Source organism: Lagopus muta, chromosome 11 (genome assembly GCF_023343835.1).
Source record: "Lagopus muta isolate bLagMut1 chromosome 11, bLagMut1 primary, whole genome shotgun sequence".
NCBI lineage: Eukaryota > Metazoa > Chordata > Aves > Galliformes > Phasianidae > Lagopus > Lagopus muta.
In genome coordinates, this window is record NC_064443.1 from 9,533,686 (window position 1) to 9,561,454 (window position 27,769).

Sequence of the window (27,769 nt, forward strand, 5' to 3'; positions counted from 1 at the left end):
CACGTACCTTTGTGAGCAGGTGCCTGTGGGGCTGTGTGGGAGAGACAGGGCTCGAAAAGGAGGGAAACAAATCTCACATCACAGCAGAGAGCTGCTGTGCGCACTCAAGTGCTGGGGCTATGAATAGAGCTGGGCTCCTGGCTGGAACATGGCATTGCTCAGGTGTCAGGCACAGGGCCACGTCAGGACAGCTGGCACTGGGGCTGCTCTCCTTCCCCTGTACCAGGGAAGGATATGCTATTGCTGGTTCAAGCCATTCAAGCTGGGCTTGGAACCAAGACTGCTATCTCTACAGGCAGGCATTGCCCCAAACTTCTGCTTTTCCACACCTTAAGAGCCAAAACTGTAAAATGACATTTTTTAAGGGAACAAGGGGGGGACAACAGGACAAGGAGGAATGGTTTCAAACTATAAGGGAGATTTAGACTGGATATAAGAAAGGCTTTTTACAATAAGAGTGATGAGGCACTGCCATAGGCTGCCCAAATAGGTGGGCATCTCCAGGAATGCTCTCCATCCCTGCAGACAGCCAAGGTCAGGCTGGATGGGCTCGGAGCACCTGATGGAGCTGCAGGTGTCCCTGCTCATTGCAGGGGGGTTGAACCTGATGGCCTTCAAGGGTCTTTTCCAACTCAGGCAATTTTAAGACTCTGAAAAATGAGTAGTTCTTTCTATAAGGGATGACCAGCTTTTGGAGGAAGGATTTCTGCTTCTGAATTATCTGTGTACTTTTAATCAGCTGTAAGCCCTGACCATCAACATGCTTATGCTGATGTAAATCAGAAGCAGATCAACTAAGTTGGGCTGGAATAATGGGACTGCACCAATCTCCATCAGCTGCAGATCTGCTCAGATAGTGGCATACTCTAAATTGAAGGGAGAAATCAAGAGGGCCATAATAAAGCATGTATCCACATGCTTAAACAAAGGTGAGAAAAAGATTAAGCACAAATTAGGGTTATAAAACGGATTGATGTTGAGCCTATGCTTTTAACTGAGAAAGACACTAAATTTTCAGAACACTCTTTTTCAAGTGATATTAATTTATTTATTCGCTGAATAAATTGTTTGATTGATCATATTAGCTTTTGAGAAAATTCAAAATGAAATGTCACTCCTTATCTATATTTTTTGTCAGATGGTTATACTGTGGGGTTTTTTCAAAAGTGGTGAGGCTTGTGTTCAGGAATGTTCAATAGTCAACAGCAAATCATTGTTTTTAGGAGAAAATTAAGATGTACATCTTCTTGAAAAGCAGATTTCATATAATTTGTGGACAAAACTAAGAAAAAAAAATGAAAGTGATGAAATTTACTTGTGACAGGAAATGCGAGAGATCAGATTACAAAGAAGTCTGTGATCTGAACTCCCAGATTGTTCCTATTAAAGAGCAGCTTTATCTTAGAAATATAAGATACCCCAAGAAATATAAATACCCAACCCCATACTGTAGCTTTCACAAAAGCCAGGATGGAACAGCAAACTGATGAAATGCCACCGCTATGATAAAAATGAACCACATCCCCTAAAACGCCTTGTTCTCCTGTTACATGCAACAGCTTACAGCACCATGTTGGTTAACACTGAGCACGTATGTAATACATTTTATTTGTAGGAAACCACTCTGCTACCATAATAAACACATTTCTTTGCTGAGTATATTTCTTTAGCTAATTCATATAAAGAGTCCATCCCACAAAAATGCTAGCTGGCACTTTTAAGACAAATTCCTTTCTATTGCTCTCAAAACTCCAAATATCCCCTGAATCCCTGCCTCCTCCAGGGCAGGCAGTACTTTCTGATAGCACAGGTGGAGCAATCCAGCAGTGAACAGGGCTCAGGCTAGGTCAGCTGGAATTCAAAGCTTTCTCTGCTTTCCACTTCCTCCGTGCAATTAAGCCATAATCCTTTCACTCTGATATCATTATCTGTTGTCATGGCGATTTTAATTACGAAAATGAATGGCTAACAAGTAGGCAAAGACAAAAGTTTTTGCTGAACAAGGCTAAGTTAAGAGCAAGTGGAAATACGTCTGTGGCACTACAACAAATGCGTGATCTTTTAACAGCAAGCTGTAAAACAATTAGGAGTAGGTGGGAGAGGCATTTGATGCAAATATTTCAGTGTTTTGGAAATATGTGTTGAACTTAATGTCTTAGAAAGAATTTTTGCCTGGCACCAGCCATATAATGCCTTCTGTCACCGTGTGGAGGAAAATCCCTCTCTGAATCTCAGCTTCTCATAATTATCATCGAATGGAATCATAGAATGGCTTTGGTTGGAGAGGACCTTAAAGATCACGCATTTTCAACCCTTCAGCTGCCAACCACCAGCTCAGGCTGCCCTGGAAATTAACCTACTGGATAAATACCGCATTCCTAAGCAAGAGTCCCACCAGTTCCCAAGAGTGTGCTTCGCCTAGGAAAGATTTCAGATTAAGACCTCAATTGAAGTTAGCAACCCCACTCTCATGGGCCATGGTTCTGCAGTTTTGCTCTTTGTCAACAGATGCACAGTTGTACAGAGATGCTTCACGAAGCAGTGGTACAAAAGCATAGCTCATACACAGCACACTGGCTGGCAGGGGCTGCAGTATGTGTAGGCTCTGGACCTCACCACATTGGGTGCTCTGCAAGTGGAGGTTGCTGTATTCATCATAGAATGGCTTTGCTTGAAGGGAACTTTTAATGATCATTGAGCTCCAGCCCCCCTGCTGAGGGCAGGACTGACAACCAGTAAGTAGATCAGGCTGCCCCATCCAACCTGGCTTTGAATACCTCCAGAAATGGAGCATCACAGCTTCTCTAGTTACGTTAGAACTAAGCTATGATATTTTGGTAGTTGTATCTCCAAATACAGCACCAGTTCAAATATGAGAAAACAGAAGCAGGGAAATTTACTTGACCAGGGAACCCAGCTTAATCCTATTATCTCTTATTTCACTCTGAACAAAACATTGATCTTTTTTCCTTAGGAAAAGTGCTGACCTTTAGCACAGGGCAAGGGCAACCCAGACATGCCAGTGTCCAACCATCCAAGGAGCAGCACCCCTGCAGTCCCCTGCATTGAAATCTCTTCCTGGCTCTGCTGACCTGATTCCCAGGTTGCCTCATGGATAATGTGGCATGCCAGCCACCCGCTGCTTTCTCATTTAAATAAATGAGAAAGTTGAGGCTAAATTAACACTCCAGCAGAGGTAATAAGGGCCAACTCAGCAGCTGCCGTGATGTATGCAAATTGCAGTTTTACACATTAGGAGCTAGATGTTGCTTAATTTGTAAGTCTTTCTGTCTTGGATATTAAAGAGCCTTTGTCAAATTCAGGCAATCTGAAAAAATAAAAGTAAAAAAGGGCCACAGAGAGCCCCCAAAGTCAGCTGTTCACCAGCACCTACCCTCTTCCTTCAGAGATTTCCCTCCTGATCCCTTGACATGCATTTATTACTGAGTTGCACTGCACTGCCTGATGCCTTTAGGCAAGGATCTGCCGATTTCCAGCAAACACATTACCTGATTGAGGAGGCACCAAGAGCCCTTTAGTACAAACAGAAACCAAGATTTTTTCTACATTTTCCCCCTCCAGTTTTGCCACCATTCAGGAGCTTAACATCCACCAGGTTTCTTTCTCTGGGAATGAAACTGTAGCAGAGCAAAGGGAGGCCTGCCATAGCAGCCAGTTAATCAGGCAGAAGGAAAGGGCAGATAGGAGAGAATTTGTCCTCCTTTTAGATCCATAGAGATAGGAATGGAGGTGGTAAAGAAACACACAGCTTGCTGCTTTTTTTTTTTTTTTAATACACAAAGTTGTTCTGGACATTATTATTAATGCTTTTAATAAAATATAAATATTAATATGTGCCAGGGTCAAAAAATACTTCTAAGTGGAGATGGTAGCACGATGGAAAGCACAGCAATAACATTAGAGCTGCAACTGAGGGTTTGCTCAAATGCAAAAAGCCAGGTGCACAGAAATAAAGGAAAGAAGCTGCTTACCTTCAAAAGACCTGAGATACGCAGGAATCTCCAGCAAGATATCATAGCTTCCATTACCAACTTTTAAATGAGGTCTAGGAAGGGGTGGATCATGGCTCCACCCTTTCAGGTCACTCAGGTGCATTGCACTGCATGTAGGTGAACTCCACTGGGTTGGTCCTGCCTTCCCACCAGGTGCTCAATCACTGCTTCAAGCCATGACTTAGCATTTCCACTCCAGAAACCACAACTGAAAGTTACACACAGAAGTACATACTCAAAACAGCAGAACTTGAAGCCATTATGGCCACACAGAATTAAAAGAAAAAAACCTGTAATGTTCCTCAGGTTTGCATATTCTGTTAGTAGAAAAACACTGTGAATCACACTTCATCACTTGGTACAAACCCCTGCCATTCTCTTGGTCTTCATCCCTCACCACCAAAGCAGGATGATAATGATGGTTTCCTACCAGCTGGAGAGATTAATTCACTAAGCTGCAGGGTCCCTGTGCAAACAGAGCAAATTAAGACACATATACAGTTTTGCATATTCCAGTAAACTCTGCATTTGCTGCAGTCCTATAATGAACACAAAACTGTGCTAAAAAAAAAAAAAAAAAAAAAAAATGAAAAGCCTTTTCTTCAGTAGTAGCAAAAGAATTACCAAAACACAAAGCCAAGTGTACATTACTTTTTTGACAAAGCAAGGCAATAACTCAGATATACAGACTCCTCCTATCACAAGCAGGAGACATTTGTCTCTTAAATATCACAAAGATGCTGCTTCATAGATGCCCAGACTCAAGCACCCTGCTGCAGATTGCTCTTCTCAACTATTCCCCCCTGCCCCAGCTAAAATTGATATTTGTAGAGTAGTGCTAGAGTTCCAACTCACACAATTAAACTATGTGCTAAAGGCAAGTGATCTGAAATACTCACTCACTCACTCACTCACTCACTCACTCACTCACCCACCCTTCCTCCCTCCCTCCCTCCCTTCCTTCCTTCCTTCCTTCCTTCCTTCCTTCCTTCCTTCCTTCCTTCCATTCATCCACATTGAGGTGAAAGGAAGACTATCTAGCCAGGTACTATATATTCTCTTTCATCCCAAAGGTTGAGTCACCAGCTGTAGGTTTTTGAGTTCAGCTGTGAGGGAGCTCATAAATTAGGAGGTAAAAGCCTGGACAGATCTGCAGTCTTGTCACCTGTTTAATTACTTGCCTGCAGTTGCCCCTAAACATGGCGCCTATTTTATTCAAACCTTGCTACTGAATTTAATGGCTTGTTCTAGAGCAGTACTGCATCGCAGAAAATGAACAGGAATTAGAATCAGAGAACCACTAAGGTTGAAAAAGATGTCTGAGTCCTGAGTCCAGTCATCCACCTGTCACCAATATTGTCCATTAACCACATCCCTCTGTGCCCCATCTCCACGTTTCTTGACACCTCTGGGGACAGTAACTCCACCATTCCCAGGCAGCCTGTTCCAATGCATTGCCACTTTTTGGAAAACTATTTTTTCCTAATATCCAACCTGAGCCTCCCCTTATACAATTTGAGGTCATTAGGATCCTTCAAAAAAGTGAAATTTTTACATTTGCTTGATTTAAAAAAAAAAAAAAAAAGGATGAAGAAATGTACCATCTTTCAAGTTACACCCCATGTGGCACTCTTCCAAACCTCTTTCCATATGTTCTTAAGTGTTGAAAGCCCATATGTTCCATATCTCACTGTCAAATTCTCTGGCTCTCTCCCAATGGCTCTTACAATACAGTTGGGCATTGTCTACTGAGCAAAAGTAAATATCTCAGATTGATAATTAAAAATATATTTGATCATCTTATAGATACAAACAGCCAAGGGGTGCAGCGCTGAATGAATCATTCACGCTGACAGATTTAGGAGCAGCAGAACGTATTTCTGGTGTCACTGAAGTTGCCCCAGAAATTCTGGTTTGTTGCAGAAGGTATTGCTGAGGAGCTGTGGGACAAGGTGCAGAGGTGGAGACTGACGAGCCATTCAGGGACCTCACAGAAGCTGCAGATGCTACTGACTCTAAGGCAGAAACAAAAACACAGATAGCTTTGATATAAGAGTACCAAAGACCGTAGCCAACATATAGCAGATGTCTTGTGTTGGGGCTAAGTGAGAGCCGGGAGGGTGAACATTCAGATTCTGTAACTTAGGATGTTAGCACATGCTGCTAATTTATAATAAGATCAAATAGGAAGGTTGTTAAAGGCCCTGAGAATTGAAGATGTCCTTCTCTAAAGCTTGCTAACAATCCTTTGCTCTCTTGGGCTATAATGTCATCATCATCTCATGTATGAAATACTTCTGGTGCTTGCAGATGCTCTGTCCTCTGTTTTACTGCAGTACTTCTCATTTGTCATCCCCTTTCCCAAGGCATGCTTCTGGGTAATTATCATGTGCTTCAGTTCAGCCAAGGAGGGAAACTGGTGAATGCGTTTCCCTTGCTAGGAGCTATGAAGTAAATTGTAGCAGATATTGCAAAAATCAAATAACCAAGAGGTTTTTCCTCTGATGTGCACTTCACTTGATGGATATTCTTTACTTTCTCCAGTGCTACTCCTGATTGACAGCAGGCTGAGAATCAAGCCTCCCATTCACTAACTGATGCAGCTGTTTTGCTGAACCAGCTTCCTGGCTGGGAATGGATCCAGTCAGCTGTGGATAACAAACCCAATAATAGGGGTTTCAAAGATTTCATCCTTTTTTTTTTTTCTTTTTTTTCTTTTTTTTTAATATTTACAAAGTTACTTTTCTTACAAAATCTGTTAGGCAGATGTTAGGAAGTAATTACTATACTATACATGAATTGGAAAGAAAATGCACGTCAGCCATACACTGAACATGTGTGAGTGGCTGGAGCAGAGAAACCAAAGATAAATGAGAAAAAAAAAGTAAAATGTATTAATGCAGAATCTGCCAGAATTTACCATGGGGTTATAAAGAAGAAATAGTACAAGGCAAGCTCTTCTCATCAGCCATAAGTCAGTGTATATCCAAAACAACAAGCCTGCTACCTTCTCTAACAACGACTGAGTTATACTCACCATTGGTAGATGGAAGTTGAATTTGGCTTTGACCAAGGAGGTACAGTTCCCATCAGTTTCCCGGAGAGGTTGTGGATGCCCCATCCCCAGAGGTGTTCAAGGCCAGGGTGAACGGGGCCCTGGGCAGCCTGGTCCAGTATTAGATTGGAGGTTGGTGGCCCTGCATTCGGCAGGGCGGTTGGAGCTTTGTGATCATTGAGTTCCCTTCCAACCCAAGCCATTCTGTGATCCTATGATTCTATGACTATATGATTCATCAACACCAAAGACCCTCCAGCCCATTACATCAGCAGTCAGTGTGATGGACAGAGCTGAAGCATTCCGACACACATTTTTGTGCTCAAACATCCAAGAGCATCCTTAGATCACTGTATGTATAGATGTAACAAGGAGTGACCATGAATTAAAACTCTTGCTTCCATCTATAAAGTTATTCTAATACAAACCAACTTCACACAGTTACGGCAGCAGTAAAAACATCCAAGAGATCAGTATCGAAAGCAAAAACCAGAGGGTACATTTTGCAGTTATGCAGGCTGAAGTTTTGTCCGGGACACGATACTCCCTGTACTTGTAAATCTGGAGGATCTTTAAGACCCAAATTTTACTGCTTGGGTTGTTTGTAGGATTCTGACAGATAGATTCTGAGATGAGACTGGAAATAGTAATTGTATAATTGGGTAAATAAAATCAGGAGCCCTTAGGAATAGATTCTGCCCTCAGCTCACCTCCAGTATCGAACCCTGCTATTCTCTGTCCTGATTTCTTCCCTGCAAAATAAAAATGTCCCTCCTGCTGGAAGTGTTTAGAAATCTCAGCTTCAAAGCAGCTGATAGAACATTTCACTAAGTAATAATAAAAATACCAGGCGTCTTTTATGACATTTTCCATCACCAGCAGTTAATGCATTTCATAGACCAGGCCGGTATAATTAACTTTATCTTCCAGTTGAGCCAGAGCCACTGAGGCCAAGTTAGGAAGTAACTCACCTGTGCCCCCACAACTCCCTTATGATGCATAACACATCCTTGGAGGTTGTGCTGATACGCTTAGAACCAATTTCATTCATTCAAAAAATTCCATAACAATAATCACAGCCCTCTAAAATTCCATCTCAGTATTTACGAATCTATAAGCACTACCAAAAGAAACGTTACAAAAGAAGCCTTAAAAATTACAAGCCAGCCTGGGTGTTCAATATTTCACATCTTAATTACAATATAAAACCTCATTTTGAGAAATGTAATGAAAGAACTGGGGCTTTTAAACAACATTTGTCACAAAAAAAGGAGCTTGAACATTTGGGTTGTCAAGGCAGAAACAAGCACCACAGACACATTTTCTCCTTATGGGGATTCATCAAGGTTGTGCAGTGCAGCTGTTGTCTTACTAAAAGAAAGTTTCGGCCCCTGGCTGGAAGAAACAGAAACGTAATTATGTTATGATGAGCTGGAAAACATGCAAAGAAAAATTGGAATGCAAAGCATGATAAATGATGCATTGTCAGTTGCAGAACAGCAAGAAAACCAGGCAGCACGATAATAACTCTTCTCCAGACAGTGCTTCCAGTTTGGCTACCAAAAGAAAGCACTGCTCCAACCACAGCTTTTGCAGTATTATTTTGTCCTGGTACAACGATGTTGGTGATGCACTGGCACTGCTGCCAGGAGGTGCTGGAGTCACTGGGTCCCTGGAGGTGTCCATCAGCCATGAGATGTGGCACTGAGGGACGTGGTTATGGGCATGGCGGGGCGGGTTGGGGTTGGAATTGGTGATCTTAGAGGTCTTTTCCAACCTGAATGATTCTATGACGCTCTCAGTGGTGGCAGGGCTACATGCAGCCCTAGGACATGCCATCTTGTAGCAGACTCCTCAATGTCTGCCCTCGCAATGACCAGGACAGGATTTCCCTTCACGTGTTGCAGCGGTGTGCTTGTCTAGGGGACCAGACAGCCGGGCCGGTTCTCATGGTGTAAGCAGATTCAGAGGGAAAATGACTAATTATGGCTCTTTACAGGAATCTTTTCTTTAGAAACCAACACCGCCGGGCCGCAGAGATAAGACGGGATATTTGTTTTAAGAAAACCATCTAACGATTAACCGAAAGTTGATAAAAATAATTGTTCAAACCCACCCACAGTCACTGGGGAGAGCGGCTGGCAGGGCTCAGCGTGTCGGCGGAGCTGTTGCTGTGCCCTCTAGTGCACGACAGCTGTAATTTCTCTGCCATTTCTAAATGCCAGCAGTTGTGCAGCCGAGAAAAATGGACTTTCTCCCTGCCTTGGTGGGACGCTGGTGAAGTTACGTGGTTCCGAGCTTAAAAAAAATCCTAATTATTCTCGAGCAGCGAGCTGTTAGGAGATCTTCCCTTCTACAGACCAAACTTGAGGGCAGAGTTTCAGCCTTTTGGGTTGAATTTGCTACTTTTGGAAGGTGCTGGCTGTAATATTCATATATGCCTCAGAATCTGGTATTAATATTCTCGGGTTGGTTTTTTGTTGTTGTTGCTTTAATTAAAAAAACAAAAAACAAAAAACAAAACCACCAAGCCACCAAACAGAAAGTGTACTGCTTCTGTAATTAAAACCAACCAGCTCTGAAATTAGCATCTATGTAGGATGGGTCATCTTCTACACATCAGTTTAAAGGATTGAAACTTGTATTCAAACTGTGTGATTTTAAGCAGATATTTTCGGTCCTGTCAAATAAGTAGCACAGGCAAGGCATTCTTCTCTCATGTGCTTGCAGACACAGAGTTATAGGTGACTGCTAATGACAGCAGGACTTACAATATCATTATTGCTCTTCTTACCTACAAAAAAACACGCTATCTTTATCACTAAATATTTTCATTTTCATGATAAAAATGCTTTATTACTTCATAGAAGTTTGCATCAGGGTTATTAAACCACTTGCGGCTTCCCTTAGTAATTCTATTCCCTCTGACTTGGGAGAATGAAAACAGAAAAAGGAATTACTGACAAGCATCAACCGATGAAGCCTGCAAACAGCTCCTGTGCTGCTCAGATGCCCTGCAGTAACCCTTCAACCTTTCTCCATTTAACGTGGCATTGCTTTGGGAAGAGGTACATGACACTGCAAAACCACAGAGCGAGTTATAAGTCCTTCCAGTACTGTTAAACTTAACGTGATCAATAAGATGCCATCCTTCAGCATTCCCTTTCTCAACACAATCTGCCAGACACCAAGTTTGGTTTTTGCCCACAAGGCATTAAAATTGATATTTTACAGGAAAGCACAATCACTTTATCCCAATGCCCACTCCTGGACATGTCTTGTGTGGGGCAGTCAAAAAGAAGGGCCAAACCAAAACAACAACTGCACACCAACAGCTTTGGTGACACTGTGTTCTCTGCTCTTCACTCGATTTCAATTGCTTCATGCTCCATCTCACAGCATTTCCCATGTGCTCTCCCTTGTGCTGCTCTCCAGCAGCTCCCTGCCTGTTGTCATTTCAAGCATTTTCCTGTTGGGGCAGATTCTTCCATCACCACAAACTACTTGGAGATTTTATCAATGCATATTCCTCCTCCCCTATTAATTCTTCCCCCTTTTCATCATCAGAAGTTCTCTGTGAGTTCTTGGTGAGCAGAATGCCCCATGGTTTAGCACCCACTCCCATCAAATTCCCTCCTCAAATGAAAATGCTCCCTCGCAATATGAAAACATCAGGTTGTCAATAGAAGCAAAGAGGCCATACAAAATCTCATCACCTCCACATGCCAACAGGATATGACCCATTAAAAATTCATTTTATGGCTGAAAGCATAATGACAAAGAATGTCCTATCTCAATCCCTTGACCCACCACCAGAATTACACTTCAGCCCACCATGACATCTCCCACCCATCCTGCTCCCTCCCTTCTCTCTCCGTTTGTCGTGATAAAAACTTTAAAATTCAGGGGGGTTTTTTTCTGTCATTTCAGCAACTTTTCTTGAAGTGTGAATTCTTCTCCTACAATTTGCCTCTTTGGAGGGTCTATCCTTTTCTCTATGCTCCTATCGGTACCTTTGGCATCAATAGTGATGCTAAACTTAAGCAGTGCTCATTCCTTAATAAAGCAAACATCTTTCCCTGCAGTGACTGAGTTAGTGCACAGACCAAGTGTATTTCTGTTTGTTATTAGGAAGTTGATTTAGGTTAAACTGCATTTCCACAATGTATTTCACCCCCAGAGACAAGAAAAGATGTTGCAGTCTCTTAAATACCACATGCTTGTGCTCATACATCCCTTTGATTTCTCACAGGGAGAGTGGTATGCAATAATTGCTCTGCTCAAGCCTTGTATATTGTTTTTATGTCTGCTAGGTGAATCCTTCAGACTCAATCCAGTGTTCTCAGGTGGCTTTTCATTCACAGCTTAAGCTCCGTGCAAGTGGAAGGTAGCTGGTCATTGGTTGCTTCTCACTTATTTTTATCCCAAGATGGGAGGGAGGTGTGTGCAAAGAAATGTGCCCAAATTCCTGTGGGCTCGGGGATAGAGGGAGAAGGGAAGGAAGGGGTGGTTCATGCTCCGCTCATCCACTTCTGCGCAAATCTCTGCAGGGAAGTAGCTGGGTGTCAATGCACTGACCGAGGTGGGATCTCAAAGGCAGGATCTGAGTCCCAGCAAAGGTCATTTCTTTCAGATGCTATTTTTGTCCTGAAGTATAGGCAGCAATCTTCCCTTGTCTCCCCCACCTCGCTGGGAACTCGGATATTCCCAGCACACAGCAGGAGAGGAGCTGCTCCTGGCGTCAGGTTTCATGGAGCGCCGCAGGGAAGCAGTGAAGTGTTCCTGGCAGACCAGCTGTGTGAGCAGGGGAAGAGGGTGCTTCCTTCTTTCCTGGCTTTTTTATCCAGTTATTATCTGATCTGTACCCTTTAAATAAACATACAAGTCCTTGATCCTCCCATCAATGAAGCTGACTTCAATGGCTCTTTAATAGCACCCAGCCCTGCCCAGACAGTAGCTGGCCCAGTAAATTGTAAACTCTGCATACAGTTCCCAGAGCTCTGTTAAGACCCCAACTGACCTAAATCTCTCATGTTATGAACAGCCATAAATGTGTGTTTTTTTCTTAAGCAATGCCAATTTTTCTTTTGCGGTATATAACTAAAACCCCCTTTAGGGCATTTAATTTAAATGGCACTGAAAGAGGAAGAAGTCTGCTTTTGATTTCCTTATTCTTTTTATATGGGTCATCTCAGAGGTTTTACATTTATTGTTATTATGGTTCGCATCTATTTCTTTCCTTTCTTTGGAGGCTTGGACTTGCTGAGCACATTGAATAGCATTAAAAACCATTACAAAGAGCTGCCTCTCCTTAAAAAGCCATGAGATCTTCAATTATATGCAGGCATCTAAGCAATTATTAGTGTCATGAAACATACTGAATCTGTGCTATTAATATAAACAGAATCAGAACCATAGAATCATTCAGGTTGGAAAAAACTTCTAAGACCACCAAGACCCATCCTACCATGCCCATAACCACATCCCTCGTTGCCACATCTCCATGGTTCTGGAACATCTCCAGGGGTGACTCCTTTGGCAGCCTGTGCCAGTGCCTCACTATCCTTTCTGAGAAGATATTTTTCCTAATATTCAACCTGAACCTTCCCTCATGCAACATGAGGCCAATAACTCTTGTCCAACAAGAACACAACAGTGTACCAAAGATGAACTCATACTGAACTTTGATACCCATCTTCTCAAAATACCATGGCTGCTGTCATGAAAAGGGGTTTGTTGGATGGAATGGGAATGAAAACCAGTTACTGGACTTCAATCTCCTGTCATGCTACTGATACTGCTGAGAGCACTCAACAAATACCAAACACTTACAGTATTAAAATGACAAAACTTCAGACTGGGTTTTAGGAAGAATTTATTCTGCAAAAGGGTGGTAATGCACTGGCACTGCTGCACAGGGAGTGATGGAGTCCCTGACCCTGGGGGTGCTCAAGAACTGTGGAGATGTGGCACACACGGACGTTGGACTGGATGATCTTAGTGGTCTTTTCCAGCTTTAATGATTCTGTGTGATTCTGTGATTCTGTCAAAGCTCAGTATCTGGATGCCTTTGGGCTCGGGGAGCTATTTCAGCTCCTGGGAACCTCGCAGCAACAATTTACATAAGCAAATGTCATATGCCATAAAATATATCCCAAATTATACAGTTGCAACATATGTATTGCATATAAGCTATGATAATTAGGTGCAGGATATCTGTATAAATTATATCCTGCATTTTTAAATTGCTTTCCTATACCACAAATGGGGCTGCAAAACAGGGTGCTTGGGTGCTCCTCTGAGGCGGTGTCTGAAAGCTCCTATCTTCCTGGTGCGGCTTCAAGGGCTCACCTGGATCCTAAGAGCCAAGCGTGGATTTGGGACAGCGCGGACAGGTTGGCACCGGGGCAGCCGGGAGGCGGCAGGGCTTCGCGGTGATGAACCCTTTCCACGTTCAGAGTCGTCGAGCCGGGACCGCCAGCCGCCCGAACAGCACCGAGGGCAGCGATGCGAGCGGCGGGCGGAGCCGGCGGGGGAGGCTGAGCCGAGAGGAACCGAGAGGAGCCGCGGGGCGGGGGGGGGGGGGGTCGGCGGCACCGCGCGGGGGGCAGCGAGCGGAGGGAACCACCGCGTCCCGGAGCCGCTCCCGCTCCGCATCGCGCGGCGAAGGAGCCGGGGAGGCTGCATGGAGCCGGGGGGGCTCCGCGCGACCTGGGCTGGAGCGGGTGCGCGGCTCCCTCCTCCTCCTCGCCCTCCTCCTTCTCCTCCTCCCCGCCGCTCGCAGGCAGCGACTGGGGAAGTTGCGCTCGCATCGGAGACGGCTCCGCGGCGGAGATCGCTTTGAGAAAAAAGGTCTCCCCCTCTCCCTCCGCTCCCCCCGCCGTCGTGGCCTCGACACAGTAAGTGGCAGGAAGGAAGTTTAGTTGCAAACAACCTGCGGCAGCGGTAACTTTGCGCTGCGTGCCTTCAAGGTGCCTTTGATGCGTGCGGCAGCTTCTGGCAAGTGGACCGCAGCTCTCCCAGCCGTCGGCCCTCCCTCTCCCTCCCCCCCCCCCCACCCTTCCCAACCTCCCCTCCCACCACCACCGCTACTTCAGCCCACACACGAAAAAAAAAAAAAAAAAAAAAGTGATGAAGGAGAAGTGGTGAATTACCCAAGCGACTTTCCGCCGAGAGCCAGCGAGCCACCGAGAGGAGCTGCGGAGCGCTCCGGAGCTGCCCGGCACGGACCCAGCGGCACCGCAGCGCGATGCACAGAGCCTCAGCTGCTGGAGCTCGCCTTGCCATGCCGGCTGCTCACTAGCATGCAAACCCTCGCCCAGGATGAAAACAGGTTTGTGGCTGTTGTGGCTGGAGATGTTTCCTTCCCCGCTGCCGGCACTTTGCTGTGGGTGCCTGAGAAGATCTTAATGATGGCAGCGGGCACTTCTGCCGCGTTCGCTCCGCCGTTCTTCGGAGATAAATCTTTCATGCGGCTGTCTTTTCCTATCTGTGGCGGTTGCTGCACAATCTGCACTTGATTGCAGCTCAAATATTCTTTTTCAGATCCGCTTCGCAAAATGATGCAAAGTAAACACAGATGGGAGAAGTGAGGGAGAGAAAGCTGTGATGAAGTAGTGATGGTGGATGGATCTTCCCTCCTTCTCCCTCCAGTGCCTTCCCCCAAATGTGAGCCTTCCCTGCTATGGTTTTAAAGGAGGAAAGATTTGGGGGCTCTTTGGATGGAGGTTTGGAGGGACGCTTCCATCGGCGGCGCTTGCCTTGCTGACCAACTTCCTTCATGTCTGTGGCTTCCAAGCCAGTCAGCTTTGTCTCGCCTTCACCTGTCCTCAAGTTTCTTCCATCACCTTGCAGGTCATTCGTCCAGAATGCCCGAGGAAAGTTCACCAAAGCGGAGTCCTCAAAACATCCCATACAAGGACCTGCCCCACATCATCAACGCTGATGGGCAGCACCTCTTCTGCAGGTACTGGAAGCCAGCAGCAGCTGCCAGGTGAGCACTTTTCAGCAAACACGCTTTTTTGACTATCAGTAAGACTCTATGTTTTATAGCCTGGCTGCTGATGCCTAGCTATGTGCACTGAGCTTTGCAGAGCCACTAAGAGATGCCTGTCACCTGAGAGAGCTCCAATTGTAATGACTGTATTCCCCAACCCTTTCTCGCTCAAGCTCACCTTACAGATGTGAACCACAGTTACTCTCGCCCTGTGCACAGCTGCCTCGCTTGGCACTTGTGTGTGCTACATCCAGAGAGGCACTTGAAGGAGGCTGATGCCTGTCAGCAACAAAGTGCCTTCAAACCAACAGCAGTCAGGGAGGGATGGGATGCCAACTCCGCAATATCTGCTCTTTTTAATTTCCTTAGTGTCAACAAATACAGCATCAGCATCTGAGTTCAGTTTGATCAGTAACAGCAGAAATCTCAGGGCAGCAGGCAGGAGCTGGTTCAACTGTGTTGCTTTTTAACTGCTTTTTTAAAAATTTATTTATGGTCAGTAAATGATTTAGGAAGCTCTCACTGGGACCTCTCAGCGAGTTCAAAACTGAACTTGGTGATAAACAGACAAGGTTTCAGATAGAGACGTTTAAATAATGTCTTTTTCATAATTTAAATAGTCCCCTGAGTGTAATGGCTTTCCGTGCTGATTATGTGCTGATTATGATCTGCTATAGAAAGCTATCTGTGTTTCTCCCATAGTTATTTATGGCTGTTCATCTTGCTGCCAGTATCTGCTGTCAGATTCTGGCTTGACACATACTTGTGTTACCCTAGTTGTATAGGCAGCTACTTTACAAAATCTGGATATTGGTTGGTTGGTTGTTTTTGTGCAAGCCAATGGGAAAAGCTATGTTAATTTTTTAATTGTATTTTCTTTTTATAGCTGATAGGCAAATGCAAGAAAAGTTGTTCAAGAAGGAATTTGAGTAGTCAGGAGTAGCACTTTCCCACACCACGCAATAGGTTGCATCCAAACCATCTCAGAGAGGTGGATACAAACCCAGCTTTCCTGCCCTGGGTTTGGTGCCTGCCAACCAATGAGCCATGCAGTGACATGTGGTCAGGAGGTGGCCTGCACCTAAGCAACGTACATTGCCACCCTGTTCCCAGAGAGCAGGGCTGTGAGCCACCCCACACAGCTCCATGGCACTTACTAGGTTCTAGGACATGGGTCTTGGCTTAAGATCTGTGGACCTACGATCCATGGACCTGGTCCACAGAGAGCTTTGTAGTTACTTCTATTCACTGACTTTCAGGAGGAGGAAAGTTTTTGGCACAGATGTTTTCTGTATCCTTTGCACCAGCCTCGAGATTTCCTGTATTGGGAAAAAAAAAAATTAGCATCAAACCAAGCTTCTACTGTGAAATCAGGCTGTCTCATATTGTAATGCTAATTAATCATTAACTGCCCACAACGATCTTCATCCAGTAGTGAAATAGTTTTCTCTTTTCATGTTTAATTTCTTAGCAAATTAGTAGTGAGTGGATCAGTCTTTGATCAAGAAATGAAAGGATGATGAAGAACTGAGAGTTAAAACTTAGTGCTGAAGTCCTCTGGGTGGTTAATTTTTTAGGGCTCTGTGAACCAAGCAGTTAATTGAGAGCAAGCTTGCCCTACTTTTGTGACAACAAAAGTAGAAGGGATCAGTGTTGCTCATTTACAAGTGGTTCCTGTGTGTGTATTTGTATATGAGGAAGGGCGTACTGTTTATTATTAGCTCGTTTTGCATTGTTATGTATGAGAGAGAATGTAAGTGGCTGAATAGCAAGTTAGTGCCTATATTCTACAGTCAGAAACACTCTTGAAGTGCTTTGATAGGAAACCAAAAATACATCTTTTCCCTCTCACTTTTCATAAGTAGCTCAGCTTATTCTGCTTCATATGTAAAAGCTTGGCAACTTTCATCTAATTTTAAATGTTCAGCAAAAATGATCTATATATACGTACAGAAAGGGGGAAAGAGAGGCACCTCAGGGGACTTTTGTTGGCCTGTTACAGTTATTCTGTTTCAGATACTGAAGGTATCTTTCAATCTTCTAACTCGATTGTTGATCCTAACGCTAATGAGTGACACTGTAGCAGTTGAATGGTGGGATCTTCCATTGATCCATTATACACTTCATCCCAGCTAGGGCTGCAGAAATACCTTTTCACTGCAGATGCCCAAAGGTTATCACTGACTTGGCTTCAATTAGAATAGAACTTACCATCCTCAATCCAGCCCCCGGGCAGAAAATAATGGGATATCTGCCAAAGGAAAAAATGTGGTGCTGGCCTGGGGTTGGAGAGCAAACAATGGGTGGACGCTGGGGCCAACCAGCAGACATTGCTGTTCAGAGTGGGTGCTTCTCTTTTATCTCCTCAAACAGACCTGCAAAGGTGGATAAAGGCTTTAAAAACAAAACAAAACAAAAACAAAGATTGGTCAGGAAGATGGGGAATTTTGTAAGGCTCTTCTGTTCCATGCACACAAATATTCAGGCTCAGATCCTACACAGTGTTGAGCCAACTGATCAGCCTGTACTGGTGCACATATGGATGCTTTGTTGTAAGTGCCACCGAGGCCAAGGTTGTGGTGTGAGTGAAAGGCACCTATTGTGAGTTCCTCAGCAGGGGCTGCTTTGTTTCGGGGGGGATTTAGGTGATTACATCTCAGGAAGCTGACACACAAAGGCACTCAGATGTCACAGAGATTAGATGAGGTAGATAGAGTAGATATTAATGGACTAAGGAAGGAGGGCAACTGTTTTCCACCTCTTGGGGTGAGATGTCAGCCCATGGGGAGAGCTGGGGCTGCAGGTGCAGCTTCCCAACCAGCAGTCCCACGAGCTGCCCAACTTGTTGAGCCACTTTCATTCCCAGATGTAATTAAGGGTCTTGTTTAATGTGACAGGAAGGGAAAAGCACAGCATTCTGGTGTTGTTTTCTTGGATCCTGCCAAGAGCAGGGTTTGTGGAGCATGACAGCAGGTAGCTGGCACAGGGAGCTCAATCGTGAGGTCCCATTTTTGGGGACTGTCTAATATTGTTTTTTTGGAGCTAAATTGTTGGTACCAGAACAGATCGATGTCACGCCTATGGCACGTCCCCGTAGCTGAGAAAATCCTACTTAATGGAAAAGCAGCCCTTGTGTAAACAAAAACAACAGCTCCATGCAAGGTTACAACCTCTGCCACCACCCTCAGTCTCCTAAGTCAAAATATGAGGTAACAGGAGGTGAGGAATTAAGAAACCATGCTCTGTTCCCAGCCCTCAGACAAAACTGCTAAGAATAGAGGTGGGATGAGGAACGGGAAGGAAAGTCGGGAGGAGAAGTCAAACCATTTCCTTTGAGGCCCCAAAAGGGCCTGAAGAATTTCAGCATTGACCTTCTTTCCCCTCTGTTCAGTATCCTGGTGGCCTTCTCTGGATGTCTCATCTGCTCCCATCACTGCCTGGATAACTGCAAACAGTTTGTTTGGGGCATTTTGGGATTCACTGACCCAGCTCACTTTTGAATCCTACTAATATCATCAGTTTTACCAATAGCCCGCATCCACCACTGATTTCAGGTTGAGACAGTGGTGTTTGGCTCTCCTCTGTAAATAGGCATAAATTAAGGTTGTGCACTTGAAGTGCGAGATGCTCACAGTTCAAAGATGCTTTTGGAAACACCCGTTCTGTGCTGGGGAGGCTGCCAGGAGCTGACATGTGTGGGCTGCATGTCTTCCTGCTCAATTGTTAATGTAGTGAAATGGCTTGGTTCAACTTCAGACAGTGTGACCATGATTTAGGGGAAGAGTGCAATTACCTGAGCAAACACTGCTTTTGTAGGAGTTCTTTCAGCTCTACACCTGAAAAGTGTGATTAAAAATACAAAATGAAACAAAACCCATCTGCTTCTCTGTTTGCTTTTTTTTTTTCCCCTTTCTAAAAAAATGCCTGTCATTCATTTTGAGTTGGTAGTGGTAAAAGAGCAAGCCAATAAGGAGAAAATCTATTTCTCTCTCCCTGAAGGACTTCGCAGAAGTGCCTGTAGTGCAGAAATACAAATTGCCTTTAGATTTGAACCAGCCCTTGAACTGTGAATATTGCTTGCTGATTTTGGCACCTCATTATCAGCATTTCCATGGCATTTCCAGAAGAACAGCACTGCTCTCAGCGTGAGCAGATGACAAAGTTAAATTTGACTTTCAGACCCTTCCAAAATGACTAAATAAATAAATAAACCAAAGCGAAGTCAAAGCAAAGGAAAGCAAGTCACTAACTCTAATGTCTCTAATTATGCTGTGCAAGTCTCTAGAAATACTGAATTTTCTCATTCAATGCCACTCTGGAAGAGCACTTTAGTTTGAAGTTGACCTCATTAGTACAAACTAATGCGCAAGAACCAAACTTGTACAGTTTAAAATGACTTATGTCAGCATCACCTGTCATAGGATGAATTGAGCTCTCCACATGTCTGATCACATTATAAACAGAGCACGGGGGAAATAAGAGCTTTTCACTTAATGATTTTCATTGTCAAACCAACATTCCAGGCTTTACTTGCTATATTGCTATTGCCTGAGTTTCTAAAGCCTTCCTTCCCCAGTTCATCAGCTGTGTGTATTTTCAATAGTTGTGTTCGCTTTGCTCTAGGTGACAGCCTTTTTGTTGTGAATGGTGACAGCCTGCCATGATTTCCTATCCAGGGGGTAGGAAAATTAATAAACCAGCTTCACCTGTAAGGGACTTTTTGACAGACATGAAAGCTTCATTTCTTGCTGTAGGTATTCCCAACAGCTTCCATTCAGTAGGAAAGGATTTCTTCAGTCCTCACAGGAATGCAAATCTCCTTTTGTTTTTCCATGGAATCCAAGGAATAAGACAAAAACAGAGAGAATAACAATGGTTGTAAACAGCCCTTTTTGTTTATCACAATCTTAGGGTCAGTTTCTAGGTCTAGGCATACAACTTTCATACAAGACAGCGCAACTTCATGGCTGTTGGTGTGCAAGAGCAAGCTGACTCTAGGAGTTTCCTGTTGTGAATCTCAGAAGTTTCATTAAGCTTTCTTCCTGGTCCTCAGACAACAGCAAAGGATGCAAAATTGGTTTTGGTTCTTCGTGTGCCGCTAACCAGATGAACCAAGTAATCAACCAGCCCATCAGACTTGTTACACGTTGGAAGCGATGCCATCAATGAACCTAACAAACTCATTGACTGTGTCAGGATTCCAGATGCAGGAAATCTTTCTTTCAGTAGCACAAGGCACATAAAGGTTTGGACAAAACAGTGAAAGCACCTGCATGCTGTTCCCTGCCTCGGTTACTTCAGAAGTCTTGAGCATCCCTGGGTGTAGCAATTGGACAGATCAGTACAATGGGAAAGGCATTACAACAGAGATGTGATGACAAAAGGACTGACACAATAGAGAGGTACCATAAAGGAAGGGAAGAAGATTGCTCACCTGTATCAGAAGAGTCTCAGTTCACAAGAGAAAGCTGCACCAAGGAAGGACCTCCAGGAAGAAATCCTCCAGTGGCAGTCAGCCCTTAAATGAGGTCTAAGAGAGGAGCAGCCAGGCTCCACCCTTCAAGTCGCACAGCTGAATTGCCTTCACTTGTGCTCCCAGGGCTGACTGGGTCCTTTCCCCAGATGCTCAATCAGTGGTTTAGGCTGTGACTCAGCAGTTACCATACACTGAGGCATCTCTTTTAGATCACTATGAATACATCTACAAGATTTGGCTGGCACAGTTGTATTGGCTAGAAGGCAATGTGTTTTCTAGATCCATGTTGCAGAGGAGTTGGCCTGGGTTTCCTTGTGAGTTCCCCTGAAGCTTTGTGCTTTTCAGAGCTAGCGGGAACATCTGATCTCTTTGTTCTTCTAGGGAAATTACATTGTTCTAAGAGCTGTCCCTGCAGACGCATTTGGCTGAGCTGCCTTCCATAGGTCCAGGCATCCCATTGTCCAAATGTGCTTCCACTTGAATGGAAGCCATCAGTGTTTAACAACCTTCCATTGTAGCTTGTCCAAGAGATGTGACACAATTTTGACTGCAAATGGCTGATACTCCATAGCTTAAACTTTATCTAAGTAAAGACTATTGCATCCTGCCCATGAGAATCCTTAAGATCCCTTGCCTTGTTACACCCCCCAATTATACCCTTAACTTAATTACACCCTTATACATCACTGTTCCTACTCCACCAGTACCAGTACTATGGCATTCTCTACCAATATGGCTTATTATCCAACAGGGAGGAAGGTAGCAATATCAGATCAAAGTTTCTGACATCATTAAGACATTGAGTAATAATACTTCATGAGTACTTCTATTGGAATGAGACTCCTCTTCTGTGTGACAGACACTTGCTCTCCAGACAGGATCCATCTTCTTTTCTGTCTGGTAGGAAATCATTTGAAGACAGAGATTCTGAATCCATGCTAACAAAGTGATGGCAAAAGCAGATTGCTAGACCTAAAAAATTTAGTGGAAAAAAGAAGTCAATGAGGAGCAGAGAATAGGCAAAAAATACAGTTAAGACTGTGCACACAGACCAATGATATAAATAACTGGGCCTTTGATTTCTCTGTGCTTTTGTTTTCCCAATCTAAAATTTGGTATAATGATCCAAGTGAGTGATGTTAGTGAGGTGACAGCAGTGATATCTGGAGTCCCTAGAAGAAAGTTGCCAGAGAAAATAAACTATTCCTTGAGGTTTTGTGGTTGAAGAGTGCTTGATGTTGAAGAAGAGATTTTAAAAATCTACTAAGTGATCATCAGTTGTTCTTGCTTTTCAGCCACAAGTCAATTGTCTCAGCAGCAATCTACTGAAATAAAGGAGAGAGAGAAAAAAAAGAAAGTATTGACAGATGAGCTAGAGTCAATCATTCAATGGTAATAATGTAGTAATCTTTTGATCCAATATTGTGTATAGACGGGCAAGCAGAAAATGTACAAATGTACAAATGACTGTAGAATTAATAGATGAGAAGGATTACTGATTTTTTTAGCCATCTATCTGTCCTATGCAAAAAAAAAAAACTTGCTATGTATGTTTCCTTTCCATCAAGCTTAAAAACTGTGGTGTGATGGAAAAAAACCTAAATCTTTGTCGCTTTTAAGAACAGAAAGTTGGCTTGGTTTGCTCCAGGTGTCAGCAGGTTAGCTAGTTTAGCAGCTGGAAAGATAGATTTCATGTTATTTTTCAACATATTTTTTACTTTTATTTTTCAAAATTATCTCAGTGAGATTTCAGATTCACTTGTCAAAATCCAGAAATCTGCAGTGGCTTAATTTGCTGGGCTAAAGAAGTGAAGAGTGATTGAGGAAGCACTAAGTAATTAAATTGCTCTAGAGATAACATCTAGCTGACCTAATGGCTATGGTGTTTCTTCTTTATTTATTTTTTTTTCGAGTCTCCTGTGAGAGCTAGTCTACAATATTTGAAGTAATAAAAACTGTCTTCCGAGCAGCATTCATAATTTCATTTTATTAAAAGCATATTCAAGGGTCAGCCTTCAGCCATCATCTGGTTCTTTCTAAATGGTTTTAGTGAGGAGAACCAAGCAGCTAAAACCAGGTTGTCCTGAGAATGCACAGATCGTCCTTCTGATGTGATGAGCTGCCCACAGGTTCTGTGGCACAGAAAGCTTTTTAAAATTTGACTCTCTCTTTACAGGTTCATTGTGGCCCTGTGCAGGCAGCATAAGAATGGGGCTCAGGGAACCCATGGGGACATTCAGGTTGGAAATTAGGGAGAATTTCTTCTCCAAAAGAGTAGTGATGCACTGGCATAGGCTGCACAGGGAATGGTGGAGTCACTGTCCCTGGAGGTGTTCAGGAACCACAGAAATATGGCACTGAGGGATGTGAGTTAGTGGGCATGGTGGGGTTGGGATGACAGTTGGACTTGATGATCTTAGTGGTCTTTCCAACCTTAATGATTCTATGATTCCATGATTTTGGCTCTGCTGTTGTTGGGTTGGGTTTGGCCTCACACTGTGTGTCCATCCCACGCCAGTGGTATGCTGTGTTGCCGTGGGCAAGGCTTTCACCTCCTGTACTCACTTTACACGTCAGGGGTAGGGAGGATCAGTTCTTGCCAGGGGCAGGGCAGTGGGTGAGGGGCCTCTGGATCATCTTTTCATTTGATGGCTGTGTGACAATCAAAGCTTCACCCCTTAAGAAAAAAAAAAAAAAAAAAGCATGTTCAGTTTTATGAATGAGAAGCGTTGTACAAAAGCCAGCTGTTGTTATTATTGATGCTATTTACTTACTGGTCACATTTCTTCCAGAACTATGGAAAAAAAATCAATCAGCAGATTCACTTTGTTTATATTCAACTACACTTTCAGTGTTTGGGGAATGTTAATTTGCTAAACACGATTCCTTCCCCTAAAGCCCCTGGTTTTTCATAGGCACTGTATGATGCCAAGGCGTGGGTTCTGACCACCAGGGCTCTGCTTGGTGCATGGATTTTACTGCTGCTTTAGGAGAGGTAGTCCCATCACTCAACATGCCAAATGTAGCATCCAGGCTTCTTTGCATTTTGCCTTGTGATCCCACAAATGGTGGCTTGTAAGTGATCAGAAGAGAGGCTCAGGAGGACAGGCAAAGCATTCTGCTTTCCCCCATCAGCTCTGACTCTCTTTGCCAACAGTCCAGAGGAGCAGAAGCCAGCCTAGCAGTGCTGGGGTTAGTAACTGTAGTTTTGACAATATTTGCTCTTGGTATTGTGAAAGCTTTTTAGAAATGGTCCCAAATATGTGGTGCTTCTCAGTTTCTGGTGAAGCTATCCACAGAAAACACAGCGTTCCCACAGCAGAATAACAGCTTGTGGTTTAAATAAGTGTTGTTATTTCTGATTTGCAGTAGGTGTACATGTATGTTTTGGTTCAGTGACTGCCAGATACTGTAAATTAGTATTGATTTCCTTTTCTATTTTAAGCTTTTCTAAAGAAAAGGCATCCCACATGCCTTCAGCTTTCTTTGCCTGTACTTAAAGTGATACTTCTTTATTTCATTGTTCTTACTCACCCTTATTTTAACAGCTGCACTCCAAGTTGCCCAGGTTCCTGTTCAGTTTCTGCTGTTTAAAGCTGTTACATCTGGCCATTTTTGAGAGCACACCAACAAGACAGAACTCGTGGCAAGAAGTTCCTTATTGATGCTGGTGTGGCAGCTCTCATGCCAGGGGTGACGCTGCCCTGGGGCTGGAAATGAAAGAGTTTCAGGTAGCAGGCCTCTGCAGCTAAGTTTTCTGGACAAATGTAGCAGCTCAGTGTCACCATGAAATAACACAGACCTGGATTTGGCGATTGAGGCAGAAGTCTCTATCCATTCGTTAACTTGTAAATCATTGCACCTCAGCTGTGTTTCAGATTTATGTTGGTTAGAGGCATGGATAAATATGGCAGTCTTTAAAGCTTATGTTCCAGCAGTCACTGCCTCAGCAAGATGATGGTGTATAACATTTAGCTGTTTACATTCAACTTTCTTTCCTACCTCGAGTCTGTGGCAAATGTGGAATGCAAAATTAATTGGAACAGGCTCAAAGCCTTGGCAAGTGCTTTGCTTGTGACATTACTGATTTCCCTGAGGAATAGTTCCTGATATTGATTTTGACAGAGACTGCAAAGCCTCTCTCTGCAAAGGTTCTCCTCATAGCCAGGCAGGGCTGGAGTGCAGCTCTGGGATGTGCCGAGAGGATTATTCATTAGAAATTAATGTGCTTAATCTCAAAGTATGCTAAAATATACATAACTACTTTATGATTAAGATATCAATCTTTGAATTTCTGTCTCTACGGTTTTGGCCTAATTCCACACCGGCTTTTGGAAAGTCATGCAGGAAATGATTGGCTCTTTGGAGATGCACATTATCTGTGAAATCTGAACTAGACTTTTCTAAGTTAGTTTGTGAAAGATAAGCAATTAAGATTCCTGCTAACACAGAGAGCCGCAGACAAAACTGGATCCAAAAGGTAAAAGTGAGGAAGGGCAATTTCCTCAGTGCAGGAAGTAATCAAGAACTCCTGAGCATATTATGGTGGAACTGTCTGGTACAAACCATGCTATTAGGTCTGAGCATTTCAGGGAATTGCAGTATTCTGTTTGGCTTTAGACCATTGCTACACGTGGGGATTGTACTGTCAGGGCTTTATTAAAAAGTAATAATAGCATACTGTCTCAGGACAAGTATGGTGTCATCACCTTTCTTGCTCCTTATTTACAGATCTCTTCCAAGCCAGTGGAAGATTTACCCCAGTAATTCCACCATGCCTGATTAAAGTATTTTGTGCAGTTTTTGATGCAAGAAGCAGTCTGGTCATTTGTGCCACATGTGCACTGCCGTTTCTACCCTGCACAGGTGTTAGGGTAATTACCTGAATTCTTCCTTTTCTGACTGTTTCAGTGCCATGTCATGAGTCGTCTGTTCTATCCACTCCCTGAAATAACAGCATGAGACTGGTGATGGTTCAGTCAAAAACATGTCACAGGCCTTTTTGGAAATAGAAGGCATAATTCTTCCTTCAAGGATTGCCTTGCTCGGTAGAAAGGCAGTAGCAAGAGGAAATAGCATCTCCAGAGCAGAGTGCTGTTCTGTCCTGCACATTGAGAGCACTGGGTCCGCAGCGGCCCACCAGGGAAAATTGCATCTCTGGTATCAAAGTGGATGAGTGTCCTGGTAAGTCGAGGATCTCTTCAGTTTTATCCAAAAAAGGGGTGAGAAGATCCTGCCTACGAATATCAAGTTACACACATTTCAGCTCTGGTCGTAGCCTTGTGTCCCCTAAAGTACTACTTCAAAGCTTCCTTGAAACAAAATGCAGCTGGTCTCAAATGCTGACTTTCAGGGACTTGTCTGGAGCTAAGCAGTTGCAAGATTCAAATAATTCCTCCCATCCCACCTCACCTGAAGTTTCCTTCATCTCTTTTCCCTGTATTAGACCACTCAAGAGTTATTTGTGGTAAGGGCTTGCTCTTCAAGGAGCTGCAATAAATCAGCATAAGCTGTTTCTCCACATTGTTCTGTGCTGGCTCCAGCCAGTTCCTGTTGAGCTGTTTGTTTTGAAATATATCCGTACTATCCAGTTCTGTTTCTGCTCCATTGATTTATGCTGCCTACGCTTTCTCATGTTGTTGAATAACCCACCCATGGTACTCCTCCAGGAGGTCACGGCAGCTCTCAGATCTTCTAACTCTATGCTGATGTGGAATCACCATGATTTTGAAATGCATTGTGAAACCAGGCTTGCAGGCATGTGCATGAATAGCTGCTGAAGGCAAAAGCATTGTTCATGAAAGCAAGCAGGGATGTTAAGACTGAACCCTAAGTTTCCATCATGTTAGACAGTAGGATGCTGCCCACACAGCAGCCCCTCTGGACATGCTTGAATGGGAACTCCCAAGCTTGAGCAAATGGGGAAAGGGAGAAGATATGAAGCAGGATTTGCTGGAGGAGTTTATTTTAAAATTGTTCAGTTTAGGATCTGGACCATAGTGCAGTGCTTTGATGCAGCCTCTGGAGCTCAGAGGCTGTTCACAGGCTGAACTACTGCAGTCTCGAACCACTGCTAGTCTCACTCTATCTGGAAAAGGTGAGTTCCTCCAAATTTAGAGCCCAGATACCCAGGGGTATCTGTGCTGATTACAGCTTTTGAAGGTCCCCAGGGAATGAGACTCCACTGATGCTACAGGGTCAGTGCTGTTAAGGGAAGGTCAGCGTAGACTTGACTCCAGATTAGCATTTTTCTCTGACTTGGGAAAAGTAGCAATAGAACTGCTGGTCTGAGGTAACGTCATTAAACTCCAGTGATAGCTGGAAAAGGATATGACTACCCAGGTTATGGACCTATGTAGTAAAGCTGAGCATAAATGGGCCAGCAGAGTAAAGGCTATGAATGTGTTTCCCCAAAAAGCTGAGCAGCAGAGCAAGCAAAGTGCTTGAACTTAATGAACTGCCTCTCTGAAACACGGGTTGGAATTCAGAGCAAAGTCATCACTTCTTGTGCCCTCAGAGGAACATAACTCTGTAAGTTTCCTGGAGACAGAAAGAGCACTAAGGGACACACCTGACTCCACCATCAATTTTCCTGTCTATCTGGAGTCACCAGCCTGAATGCTTGGCTAGCTGGCTAGGTCACATGCATGTACAACATGAGAGAAACGCCCATAAATTTCTGTAATCCCTGCCCAAGGCCAAGTTCTGCCAGGGTCACCTAGTGCTATAGATCACCTCTGACTCAAATAGCAGATTCAGATACGTCCTTCTTCCAAACTTCAAGTTCACACCCAACACAAGAGGGTCTAGAGCCCTCCAGAGGAACATCAGCAATGTCTGTTAAGTGAACAACGCATTTCATTCTTCATCATGTGTGCTTGGAAATGGTTATCTGGAAATTTCTGAGAAACAAGTAATCTTTATTGGTAGAAAACTGGAATATTGCTTAAATCTTGATAAAGTTACCATCTGCTGAATGCATAATCTTATTGTTGGGAAAGATAGCTAATCTTCAGAATCAGCGAGGACTTCTGGCTAACACAAGAATGCATACCTGTAATTGACTTTCTATGATGATATCCTGTGGAAGCAAAATAGACACATGTGACGTAATAAATTTAAAGAGTTTGTGGTCAGCTGTCCAGATCCTTCTCCAAAAGTGCCACCAGTGAAGTATTTTTCATACATGAGTATTTGTTGTTTTCAGCATTTCTAAGAGTCAGGCTGAT

General features: G+C 43.8%; 2 protein-coding genes and 1 long non-coding RNA gene across 9 annotated transcripts in view; 1 reads left to right on the forward strand and 2 right to left on the reverse strand.

Annotated features, from left to right (window-relative positions):
* Window positions 1-13,637, reverse strand: part of KBTBD12 (kelch repeat and BTB domain containing 12) — a 50,627-nt gene extending 36,990 nt beyond the window's left edge. For 2 of the 5 annotated variants that reach the window (XM_048957883.1, XM_048957879.1), the window contains exon 1: window positions 8-3,983. The gene's annotated coding sequence lies outside the window, so the exon portion shown is untranslated. The other 3 variants (XM_048957880.1, XM_048957878.1, XM_048957884.1) reach the window with 3 other exon arrangements.
* MGLL (monoglyceride lipase) overlaps window positions 1-27,769 on the forward strand; it is an 89,278-nt gene that overhangs the window by 21,367 nt on the left and 40,142 nt on the right. The window contains exons 1-2 of one of the 3 annotated variants that reach the window (XM_048957889.1): window positions 13,669-13,967; window positions 14,923-15,061. In XM_048957889.1, the coding sequence (XP_048813846.1) occupies window positions 14,937-15,061 (125 nt within the window). In that variant the 5' untranslated portion in view covers window positions 13,669-13,967; window positions 14,923-14,936. Of the gene's footprint in view, window positions 1-13,668; window positions 13,968-14,181; window positions 14,402-14,922; window positions 15,062-27,769 lie in introns of those variants that run through there. The other 2 variants (XM_048957888.1, XM_048957887.1) reach the window with 2 other exon arrangements.
* Window positions 15,070-26,360, reverse strand: LOC125698942 (uncharacterized). The gene is made up of 5 exons (XR_007379383.1): window positions 20,499-26,360; window positions 19,771-19,883; window positions 18,858-18,900; window positions 17,276-17,439; window positions 15,070-16,383 (listed from the first exon to the last, which is right to left on the reverse strand). It is a non-coding gene; the product is annotated as an uncharacterized LOC125698942 (long non-coding RNA).